Source organism: Garra rufa, chromosome 18 (genome assembly GCF_049309525.1).
Source record: "Garra rufa chromosome 18, GarRuf1.0, whole genome shotgun sequence".
Classification (NCBI taxonomy): Eukaryota; Metazoa; Chordata; class Actinopteri; order Cypriniformes; family Cyprinidae; genus Garra; species Garra rufa.
The window spans coordinates 26,697,794-26,710,350 of record NC_133378.1 but is presented as its reverse complement, the minus strand read 5'-3'; the positions used below and the strand labels follow the sequence as shown (position 1 = coordinate 26,710,350).

At 35.4% G+C, this 12,557-nt stretch overlaps 1 protein-coding gene across 1 annotated transcript; it reads left to right on the top strand.

The window, feature by feature from the left end:
- The first annotated feature begins 4,070 nt into the window (after positions 1-4,070).
- Positions 4,071-9,199, top strand: ankrd33aa (ankyrin repeat domain 33Aa). Its single transcript, XM_073823669.1, has 4 exons — positions 4,071-4,998; positions 5,085-5,214; positions 5,289-5,429; positions 7,194-9,199. Exons 1-4 carry the CDS (start codon positions 4,720-4,722, stop codon positions 8,000-8,002), a joined length of 1,359 nt encoding a protein of 452 aa, XP_073679770.1. The 5' UTR covers positions 4,071-4,719; the 3' UTR covers positions 8,003-9,199.
- Positions 9,200-12,557: the final 3,358 nt, after the last annotated feature.

Below are 12,557 nucleotides of genomic sequence, written 5' to 3'. Positions count from 1 at the left end.
AGTGATCACCTTACAACCACAGACTCCTGGCAGCTGCCATTTCTAAATGTTAATCCACAAATCTCCTATAATCAGGATGAGTGGACATGCCTGTCTTAACAGAGCACCTGTATCAAGATTTGGAAGGATTCTTCAGTGATCGGAGGCCTAAGTGTCCGATCGGAGGGCTGGGAGGAGGGGACAGGCAGGGACACGGCTCTACCCCGCGGGATCAGACAGTCTACAGTAAGAATCCATAGTGGGAGGACTAAACAGACACAGCAGGAGCAATGATCTGATCACCCAGAGAGACGTGGACAACGCTAAAACATCTTCTGAGCACTTTTAATGATGGTGAGATACAATGGATGTGTTTATTGATTTGGTGCATATTGATTTTTGAAAGCTTGCGGAAACAAGTGTAATTGCTGAAAGGGCACATAAAGTGTTACAACAGAGAAGAACAATTGACAGAAGTGTATAGAAACAACAGATTTTGTCTATACACTCTTAACAATAAGGTGCATCATGATGCCATAGAAGAACCTTTTTGGTCTAAATGGTTCCATAAAGAACCTTTAACATTCTGTTTCATAAAAGGTTCTTTGTGGTGAAAGAAGGTTCTTCAGATTAAAAAAAGTTAAGAAAGAGATGTTTCTTTAAAGAAACTGAATGGTTCTTTGGAGAACCAAAACTGGTTCTTCTATGGCATTGCTGTGAAAAGCCTATTAAAGCACAAGGCTTAAAATAATGATTGGCTATTTCAAAACAGTTTGCATTATTTATTTATGTATTTTAAGCAAAATTGTGTGGGAATGTGAGTGTCCTTAATGTGCAAAACAAGCTAAACAATGTGGAGTCACTCTCACAATCAGTTTTTAATTAGGCAGTCTCTATAGGGGAACCTTAAATATTTTGCATGGGCCGTAACAGAAAGTAAACAAGACAAATTAGGAGAAAGAGGGAGTTTTACCTCCTATTGTCAATGTTTATGTGATCTGCTTCACAAAATGAATTTATTCAGTCTTGCTTTGGGATGACTCCAGATAATATAATGCTTAGTAAGCATAAAATAAGCTTAAACTTTATTAATGCAGATGCTGTAATAATCTACACAGCAGTAACATTTTATTACCATGCATGTATTTTTGATGGCATTGTATCAGTTGTGAGACTACTTGGAATACTTAATTAAAAATTGGTTAAAAGTGGACAGTTAACAGAAATGAAACAACCACTATCTAAATTCATGAACTTTCTCTTAAACAAGCTTGACTGCAGTATTGTGTTTGGGCTGACAGTGGGACAGTGTTGTTGTAATTCTATGGTCTGGAGAGTGAAACCAGCATGTGGACAGTGTTGTGGTTCTCAGAAGACAGACTGTTTATGTGGCACTAACGGGGAATGTTTTCCCATCCTCAGTACCCCCTTCTGTCTCTCTTTCTCCCTCTCTCTCTCACAGTGCCTCTATGTCAGTCTGTGCTACCAGTAACATTGGCTAAATATAGCTGGGAAAGCACTGTGAGAGCAAATATGGTCTTTTTTAAAAGATTCAAACAATGGGTCTTTCATACATGGGCTACATTTTACATCAAAGTTTGCATTGCATCTGTTTTTGATTAACTGGCTGTTCTTTCTATAGACGAAGATGAGAAATTAGCCATTTAAAAGATGCTTTTATTAAAGACTTAGAAGTAACCTGAGGTTAAAAGGAACTTGCTCACCAATGGATCCTCTGTAGTGAATGGGTGCCGTCAAAATGATAGTTAGCTGTTAAAAACATCACGATAATCCACAAGTAATCATCTAATGAAGCAAAAAGCTACATGATTGTAGTGAGTGTGGCTGTGTGGTTTGTTTTTTTACGAGCATTGTGATGTTTTCATCAGCTGTTCGGACTCTGACGGCACCCATTCGCTGCAAAGGATCAATTGGTGAGAAAGTGGTGTAATGGTAAATTTCTCAATTAAGTTTTAATGAAAAAACAAACTCATCTACATCTTGGATGGCCTGAGGGTGAATAAATAAAGCTTTTTTTTTGATGAACTATGACTGTGGGAAGTGGAAGTGGTCTTAACTCTGATGATTTTGATTAGTCAAGTCAGGCTTTGGCTGACACATGAGCAGAAACATTACTCATGAGGTTAACGTGTGTCTAACTGAATCTGTTCTCCTGAGCTATTAGCGCAATATGCTCTTTCCAAACCATTTACAGAATTGCACCAGCATATTACTCTCATTAAAAAGCCACATTAGGAGAAATAAAAGTCAGAATATCAATGTGTTATGCTTGACTTGTGAAATAATTCCTCATTTCGCAGTATGTTTAGTTTGGCGTACACTTGCTGACCTTGTTTTCAACATTCCTTTGAATATTTTCAGACAGCCTGAACAAAAGTTCATAGGTTCCTTCTCATTTACATTCATCAAGTTTGTTGCTTAAGCTTTGTGCTTCGTAAGTCAAAATAAAGAATAGTAACTATGTTCTCATGTTATTCTTTACCTATAAATAGTCTCATCCCAGATATAGCTATAGTGAAGCCTTAAACCTGTTACAGTATAGTTGAGTGAAGTTGTGCAGATTACCATCTGTCAATCACAACAGCGTTCACCTCAGGAGAGACTCTTCATCCCCTTCAGCCTCAAACCGCTCTCTGACTGAGATGTGCCACTGTGCCACCTGTTCAAAACAAAGCGATCAAGTGTTATAAATTAAATAAAATTAAATTGTAATTTTATTTAAAAGTAATTATATAATTAAATCCTAAAATATCACATACACACTTAAAAATAAGGCACTTAAAAAAAATGGGGGTTTCACAGCAATGCAATAGAAGAATAATTTTGGTTCTTCAAAGAAGCTTTTTAAAAAGAAACAGAAGCTATTGTGCAATGGAAAGTTTCCATGGATGTTAAATGTTCTTTATGGAACCGTTGTTGCCAATTATTTTGATCCTTGAAAAAAAAAGAAAACAGAAAAGAAATAATGTCTTTATCAGTATTTTTGCATTGTTTCCCAGTAAAAAATAAATAAATAAACATACCAAAAACAATACTGTTTGCATATTTTATAAACATTACGGAACCCAGTAAGTGACATTTAAAAAATAAAATAAATTTTAAAAAGTAAAAAAACAAACAAAGACACTTTCGCATGTAGAAGAAAACTTCTGCACATGCATGAAAAAAACGAGAAAACGTAATCACGTGCTGCCACTTTTGGATTCTTTTTTTCTGCTAATCATTCAGGGTTGCCAGGTCTGCGAAACAAAAGCAGCTCAGTTGCTACTCAAAAGTAGCCCAATCGCGGCCAAAACTAGCACAGTCGCGTACCGGGAGGAAATGGCTTTCAAAATCGCTCTAAAACTGCGATCCAGGGGGTAAAAAATAGCTTCCAGGACCCGGGGGATTTTACTTCAAAAAAACATCCCACAGCAGCAGTAATCACTGATATAAGATAAGCAAACTCTTTTTTTCTTACTTCAAGCATAAACCTCACTGAAATGTGTTAAAATCATTGCTTTTTATGTGTTTTAAAATGTAATAAGGTAATGTATTTTTGCTTCTCAAGTGAATTTAAGTTGTTCTGATGTTGTTTAGATAATTTTACTGGAGACAAAAATACACTGCCGGTTTAAAAGGTTGGAATTAGTATGATTCTTATTGTTTTTAAAGAAGTCTTTTGTGCTCATCAAGTCTGTTTATTTGAATTAAAATACAGAAAAAAAACAGTAATATTGTGAAATATTATTGCAATTTAAAATAGTGGTTTTCTATTTTAATATACTTTAAAATAGAATTTATTCCTGTGATGCAAAGCTGAATTTTCAGCATCATTTCTCCAGTCTTCACTGTCACATGATCCTTCAGAATTCAACAAATCAAACAACTGTTGTGATGCTTAATTTTCTTTCTTTCTTTTTTTTTTTTTTTTTGGAACTTGTGATACTTTTTTTAGGATTCTTTGATGAACAAAACATTATTTATTTAAAATAGAAGTCTTTTGTAACAATATACACTATCGTTCAAAGGTTGGTGTCAGTAATTTTTTTTTCTTTTTTGTTTGTTTGAAAGAAATAAACACTTTTATTCAGTAAGGATGTATTAAATTGATAAAAAGTGATAGTAAAGACTTATACTGTTAGAAAAGATTTCTATTTTGAATAAATGCTGTTCTTTTTAACTTTTTATTCATCAAGGAATACTAAATAAAGTATCACAGGCTTCAAAAAAATTAAGCATATTAGAATGATTTCTTTGCCTCACAGAAAAAAGTATAGTTTAAAGTGTATTAAAATAGAACACTATTTTAAATTGCAACAATATTTCATAATATTACTTTTTTTTTGTACTTTTTTTGATCACATAAATTGAACTTTGATGAGCATAAGAGAGTTCTATAAAAAACATTTAAAATCTTACAGATTCCAAACTTTTGAATGGCAGTGTACATTATTTTGACAATGACTTTAGCTTTTTAACTAATAAAAAAAAGTTTTTTTTAAATATATTTTTTTAACTGATGCAGGTTTTTATTTCCAACTATGGCACTACGTAAAATAAGTCTAGTCATAAATGAAGAAAAATGAGCTCATATGTACGCCAATAAATTTAGTTGTGCAATCAAAGTGTGGTTTTAACTTTGCCTTTATCTTTGCAGATTCCAGGGAGGGAGCAGTGAGAAGGCAGATGATGATGAAGTGCCTGCTGAGTGTGTGAGTCCTGGCTCGTGCTGGCCAGATGGCTGAGGTTAAAGTCACGATGCAGGAGGATCCAAATCTGGGCTCTGGTCCAGATGAGGATGCCTCTGAGTTGTCAGTTTCTGAGAATGATTCAGATTCTGGGAGTGTGCTGTCAGATGACTCCGTGCTCCCCGATTACGAACGGGAAGATGCCAGTGGAGGCTCTGCCAACACCTTGTACCAAGCCTGTGCCAAGAACAATGTCACAGCCCTCCGCAGAGTTCTGGAGAGAGGTGTTACAAGAGACGAAGTCATGGAACTAGACATAAATGGCAGGGTAGGGAGTCAGATGACCTTATTACTCATAAAGCAGAAATTTGGCAGATATTTTCTGCTGCAAATGCTCTTTTTGTTCTCTGATAGAACGGTCTGATGGTGGCAGTCTCAAAAGGCTATTTGGATCTGGTGTATGGACTCAACCAGTGCCCACTTCTGGATATCAATCATCAGGATAATGAAGGCAACACCGCACTCATGATCGCTGCACAGGCTGGTACGCTCTTTGTTAACAAAATTAAACAAAAAATAAGTTACAAAGGTTCCTAATTTCTTATAAACATACTCCAGGTTTCGCAATCATCCTCACCTACATCCTAAATTTCTTCAGTGGTGTGGACATGGAGCTCCGGGATAACCGAGGCTTCACCGCACTCCTCAAAGCAGTCATGCAAGGCAGCAATGACTGTGTGGCTTCACTGCTCATGGCTGGTATGTTATTTTAAGTCTGTAATAATCAGTTTACAAACTGGCCAGTTTGGACAAGTGAGATCCTGCCAGCTTTCCTCAGGCAATCTGGATGACGTAAATTGGAGCATAATATTGAAAACCATGGGATGCTGTTCCTGTTTCATCCCAGAACATCCCTTAAGTAGAGCAAATCTATAATAGAACAGCAGAAACACAAGGTTTAAATGCCAAGTGTTACAACATTTTCACACTCATTTGTACTGTATATGCTATATGAGGTAAGGTAAAGTAGAAAACAAAACAACTTTTAAAGCACACTGATGTGGTGATACGACGTAAGCACAAGCAGGTTTAAAAGATGAACCTGAGGACATTTTCTTTTCTGATCCTTTGGATAATCGTTTAACCCTCACGCCAAGTAATGGATTAGCCATGTGTGCACTTAACGGTGAATATTTAGATGTGATAATTTACTACACTTATTGTACCTACAATGGAGGTATTCAATTGTCAAAATGTCAATAATGATGTTGTCATTGCATTTGTCATGACACAGGACAGGTAAATACTGGTTACTTAACCCAAGCTGGACAAGCTAATAATAACACAATACATTTATAATGAAATCATTTTGTTTTTAATGACTATATTATTTTATCAAGTACTCCATTTCAAAATTTAATCAAATAACATGATTTGTACTTAAAGTACTTAGAAGTAACTTAAAAGATAATAAAGTCGTCTCTTCCTCAAAAAGCATGTAAATGTGTTTTGCTCTGCTTCAACAGAGAAATGTGAAAGTTAACAATTATTATAATTATTATTTTGATTAGTTGTGGGTTTTTTCACTTGATTTGAGTTTTCCAAGGGTAGATAGGGATGTTATACCCAAAGTGGCCACTTGGCGGGGTAAAAACAACAACTTATATTTTTCTAGACATACAACCAATAACATGTTTACACTTTTATGCATCTCATTATAAAGCAACTATAGCCACAAGTTCAACTTTACTCAAATCAATCGTTCAAACAGTGATTAAACTTTCTCATATTTTTTTAATACTTTGAAGGACTTCCAGATCTTTCTTTGAACTCTGTAACTTGAAACATAATTCTGAATGCTCAGAATGTGCTATAAAATGCTATATAGTCAAACCAAAATGTATTCAGTCCTTTCAACATTTCTCACATTAACAGTTTATTTGCTATAGTTTAGAAAATGCCAATAAAATATGACAAGGATTCAAAAGTTAAACTGTTTCAGAACAAATTCATCCTGATATTGTCAGATAACTTTGATAGAAAGGTATGCGTCAAATCAAATTTTTGGTCCCAAATTTTTATCAGGACAGGAACAGCAGGCAGTTTAACTGTTCAGGACAAACAAGGAACTCATGAACAACTATCACTAAACAAAAAAACACAGCTGTGGATCATTTAGGTAAGAACACAGTATTACAAATTCTACGTAAACTTTTGAATGGGGTAATTTTTATAAATTCGCCTATTATTTTTTATTACTAATATGCAAACATCTTTTATTTGAAATATCTTATTCAGGTCAGTACTAAATAAACAATAACGTGCATTTTGTATGATCCCTCTTATTTTGGTAAAATAATTAACATTTTCAGATTCTGAAAAGGGGATGTAAACTTTTGACCTCAACTGTATATGTATATTAGTTTTGATGCAGTTGGTTATCTGGCTAACAAAATGGATTTCAGTGTGTAGCACTGAGAAAAAAAAATGTAATATGGTCTCTTTATGTCTCTCTTTTGCTAGGAGCTGACATAAATGTTGTGGATGCCACAAGAGGGAAGGACATACGAGATTGGGCTCTGAAGACAGGTCGCTTTGAGACATTACACAGACTTAGGCGGCTGAACACCAGGCCTCAGGCTGAACAATTCTGTGAAACATATGTCCCAGAGTGGCCAGATCTGAAGGAGCTAGTGGCCAAGGCCACAGCCACAAAAAGCGCAGGACAGAAAGTAGCCCATCGCCTGAAGTCCACATTCACTTTTAGTTTTCCTCATGACCCTCAGGACAATGGCATCATGGACCATCTGGTGCGCATAACCACAAGCATCCACAGTCCCTTGGTGGTCACCGGATGCCGTCCTCTCTGTCCATCGAGCCCGCCGGAGATTGGAAAGAGACGCTTGGCCGTGCCTGAACTGATGCAGATGCACCCTAGGGAACAGCTTGAGGAACATGCGATGCGGCACAGCAATGGCTCTATCTCTGTTGCGTCTACCTCTGATTCTTCTGTGTCGCTGGGCTCATGCTGCTCCGACTCGGAGCGGAGAGGCAGCGTGCTCTCCATGGCCTCCAATGGAGTCCGCAAGTTTGTCCCGCGCAGCATGGCCCGCCGCAATAGCGTGTTTCCCGCCGGCTGCGTCCCCCAAATCAAAGTGACCAAGTCAGGAGAGCCAACACCCAAGAAGGAGAAGAAGAATAAGCTAACCAAAGGTTACTTAGAGCCACCATTATGGAAGTACAAGGAGGCTAAAGAGGAGAAGAAAAAAGAGAAGAAAAAAGCAGAACAAGAGAAAACGGATAAAGCAGCCAAGAAAAAAAGTAAAAAATGAACTGCCAACAGGTTGTCATGATGCTCTCAGATTCAGTCAGCCATCATTCTTAGATCTTTCATATCTGCTACTAGGAGATAAAAAGAAAATGGATCATGTTTGTATGGATGGATTTTTTTTCACAGTCGTTTTAAATTAACTGATAGCATGACAATGCAGTCTAACATTTGATTAGTTTATATAAACTCGATACGACTGATACCTCTCCAGCAAGCAGTAGGCCTATATTTACATCCATTTGGAACATTTTCAACTCTGTTCTTCATTTCTGATGTTTCAGGTCTTATCCTTTAAGCCCATACTACTTAATGTGTATTTATTGTAATGGACAATTTTACCACTAACTTTCTAAGCTACACTACTGTTTAGAAGTTTGGGGTCAGTAAGATATATTTCAAGATTGATCAGTTTTAATGTTTTGAAAGTCTTTTATGTTCACCAAGGATGCATGTATTCAGTACAGTAAAAGCAGGAATGTTCTGAAATATTATTTCAACAGTGTCAAGTGATCAGAAAATCAAAAATTTGGGCTTTTTAATATTTTTGTGGAAACTCATGCATTTTTTAGAAATTTTCTATGAATAAAAAAAGAGAACAGCATTAATTTCTAATAGAAATCTTATGTTACATTAATAATGTCTTTAATGTCACTTTTGATCAAATGAATGCATCCTTGATGAATAAAGATATTCATTTAAAAAAAAAAAACATACTGACCTCAGACTTTTAAACGGTAGTATATTTGTCATTTGTCCACATTACACTATTCTCCAAGCACTTTAATAGTTTAAGTCTTTTATCATACAGGCAAAAGGAAACTTACAATATTTATCTTTCATCTTTGCCTCTATGCAATTACATTCAAAATTACATGGATGTATATTTGTTAATTATTTTGTCTTTTTGTCTCTCAGGGAAAGCACTTATTGTGTACATAAAAAAGCCAGGCACTAAAATAACTCCTTGAAAAGCAAAATCTATGCAACACTCATTTAATTATTATTATTATTATTATTATTATTATTGGTGTGCACATGATTATCCTTCAGACTGCAAGATGGAAATTGTACAGTACATTGCACCAGCCAATATGTTATGTGTTCCTGTTTGTTTTGACTGACTATACGTTGTTTGTGATGTTCTAGCTGGATGAAACATATAACAAACAAACGAAAAAAGAGACTAATGCAATAAAGTTTAAACACACATATTTGTGACATGTTATTCTGCACTAATTTAATTCCATGATGGAAGTTTAAACCAATCACTAAGCTTAATGCAAGGCTATAATTGGAACAGTAAGGTCAGAAGACAAAAGCGGACAAGTGGACTTGGAAATTAATCCACTGATCAGATCTTTGCCTTGAAGTGAAGTGAGGTGAGGTAAAGCCATGTAAACCAAATTACAGGCTGGGTGAAACTTCCTTTTTCTGAATGAGGAATATGCAGAAATAAACTGCTGAAGGTGATTTGCTATTTAATGTGTATCTTTTAAGTAAAAATATATTTGGATCTTACTTTAGGTAGATGCCATATTTAATTTAATATGAATGAAAGAAAAGCTGTTAAGGGATAGGCATACTATTTGTGTAACAGATTTGGAGAAGTTTAGCATTACGTGAGCATTACATCACTTTCTCACCCCTGCAGTGAATGGGTGCCGTCAGAATTAGGCAAAAAAACAAAAAAAAAGAAAAAAAAAGAATGAGAGTCTAAACAGCTGATAAAAACATCAATAATCTACAACTAATCCACATGACTCCAGTCTAGTAAAAAGCTTTGTAAGAAACAAATCCATCAACGCATTTTAACTTCAAACTGTCACTTCTGGCTAAAATACCAGTCCATAATCTATAATATTGCTTCCTCTAATGTAAAAGTCCATCCCATGTTGACCCCCAACATCAAAATCCACCAACATATTTGAACTGGTTTGGACTGTTTTCACTTGTAAATGGTATTTGATCTGTGTATATTCCTCTTCTGATTCAGACAAGAGCACTTTTTTGCTGGAGAACATATTATTATGGATACCCAGAAGCAATGGTTTGAAGTGAAAAACATCTTAATGATAGATTTCCTTCTAGTTCACTTTCAGAACATCCAAGATGTTCATGTCTTTCTTTCTTCAGTCGTAAAGAAATTATGTTTTTTGAGGAAAACATTTCAGGATTTCTCTTCATATAATGGACTTCTATGGTGCCGCCGAGTTTGAGCTTCCAAAATGCAATTTAAATGCAGCTTCTAAATGATCCCAGCCGAGGAAGAAGGGTCTTATCTAGCAAAACCATTGGTTATTTTCTAAAAACAATTTATATACTTTTTAATCTCTACACAGAGCACACACAGAGCTAGACAAGACAAGCATTTGAGGTTAAAAAAGTATCTAAATTTTTTAAGCAAATAACAAAAATAACCCTTCATTCCTTGGCTGTGATTATTTAGAGCCATTTGAAGCTGCATTTTGGAAGTTCAAACTCGAGGGCACCATAGAAGTCTATTATATGGAGAGAAATCCTGAAAAGTTTTTCTCACAAAACATAATTTACTTACGACTGAGGAAAGAAAGATTTGAACATCTTGGATGACAAGGGAGTGAGTACATTATCTGTAAATTTTTGTTCTGAAAGTGAACTACTTCACAATGCTACACTTCTCCAAATCTGTTCCAGTGAGGAAACAAACTCATCTACATCATGTTTTTTTTAAGCATTCGAGAATATTAGACAATCAATTATTCTGATTTATTCAAATAAGTGGTAAAAAGGGAAGTCCTCTGCTCAAAATAATTTCTCAGCAAAAAGGATTTCCATCAGTCATGTGGAAACGGTTAGTGTGTTGCCGTTAATAGAAGTCTGAGAAAAGACAGACTTCAAAATTACACATATCATGGGGACAGAAAAAAAATAAATACACAAATGCTGTTCAAACAGCTCTTCTTCTCCTCTCCTCAGATCTGAGGAGTGCCAGCTGTGTCTGAAAACACCAGCCAAGAAAGCAGATTGAAAAAGTCTCAGAATAAAAAACAACTGCATGAACATTTGCTCTCATGTGTTATGATGCAGTCTCAGTTAATATTATTCTTGGAACACGTTTCTTGATAATGCTGTAATCAATGAAAGATGGGATTTTTGTTTCCATCATATCTGTAAGAGCTGTCATGCTCTTAACTGAGATTCCTCTCCGTCTCACTGGACCATATGGGAGGCTTCAAGCTTTAGTGGGAGATGTCACCATAACCTCAGGTCGCCCTGCCTTCAGCAGTGTCCCATCAAATAAACCAACTGTCCATCTGTGTCCGATCTACTTAAAAGCAATTTATGGCCTCAGGATCACCAGCTTCGCTTATCACGGACGTTTTAATGCACATCATTTTCAGATTAAGGTCTAAGTTCCAGTCTTCATGTGAATTTGTGAAAATGAACAATATAATGACTAATATTCAATTACAGTTGAATGTAAACTAGTGTTTTAAATAAGGTAAGATTTTAATTATGCAGAGGATGCATTAAACTGATCAAAAGTAACAGTAATGACATTTATAATGTTACAAAAGATTTGTTTAAAATAAATGCTTTTCTTTTTAACTTTATATTCATCAAAGAAAAAAACAGGATTACCATTAATAGCAAAATAAATGTTTCTTGAGCAGCAAATCAGCATATTTTAATGATTTCTGAAGGATCATGTGACACTGAAGTCTGAAAAATGAACTTTGCCATCACAGAAATAAATTATGTTTTGAAAAATATATTTAGGGAACATTAGGAAAAGTTTACATACAGCTTGCAGAATCTGCAAAATTATTTTACCAAAATAAGGAGGGATCATACAAAATGTAAGTTACTTTTTAATTAGTCCTGACTTGAAACCTAAAAATCACCCTGTTCAAAAGTTTACATACACTTGATTCTCAATACTGTGTTGTTGTCTGAATGATCCATAGCTGTGTTTCTTTTGTCAAGTGATAGTTGTTCATGAGTCCCTTGTTTGTCCTGAACAGTTAAACTGCCCGCTGCTTTTCAGAAAATCCTTCAGGTCCCACAAATTCTTTTCAGCATTTTTGTGTATTTGAACCCTTTCCAAAAATGACTGTTTAATTCCATCTTTTCAAACCAAGGACAACTGAAGAGCTCATATGTAACTATTACAGAAGGTTGAAAAGCTCACTGATGCTCTAAAATGATGCATTAAGAGCCAGGGGTGTAAACTTTTGAACAGAATAAAGATGTGTATATTTTTCTTATTTTACCTAAATACTATATTTTTTCATTTAGTAGTGCCCTTTAGAAGTTACAGAAGATACATGTACACACATACACCATATTTTTTTTATTAATCCATTTACTTTAAACTACATTTTCAAGTGAAAGCACAAACGGAGATGCCCGAATGGAGATCACTTTCGAGATGCGATTTGCTCAGAAGGCATGAAACCTCTATGAAGTTCTATTCATAAGCAACCAGCTATGAGAAAAAAACAGCCGTGGAAAAAATGAAAGGTCTTGCAGCAACAGGAAAACAGCTATGAGAGCACATTCCAAGTGAACCCCGG

Coding starts and splice junctions, on each gene's coding strand:
- ankrd33aa (XM_073823669.1), top strand. CDS start 4,720: ATGGCTGAGGTTAAAGTCACGATGCAGGAGGATCCAAATCTGGGCTCT. Junction 5,215..5,288: donor CATGATCGCTGCACAGGCTG/GTACGCTCTTTG, acceptor AACATACTCCAG/GTTTCGCAATCATCCTCACC. Junction 5,430..7,193: donor GGCTTCACTGCTCATGGCTG/GTATGTTATTTT, acceptor CTCTTTTGCTAG/GAGCTGACATAAATGTTGTG.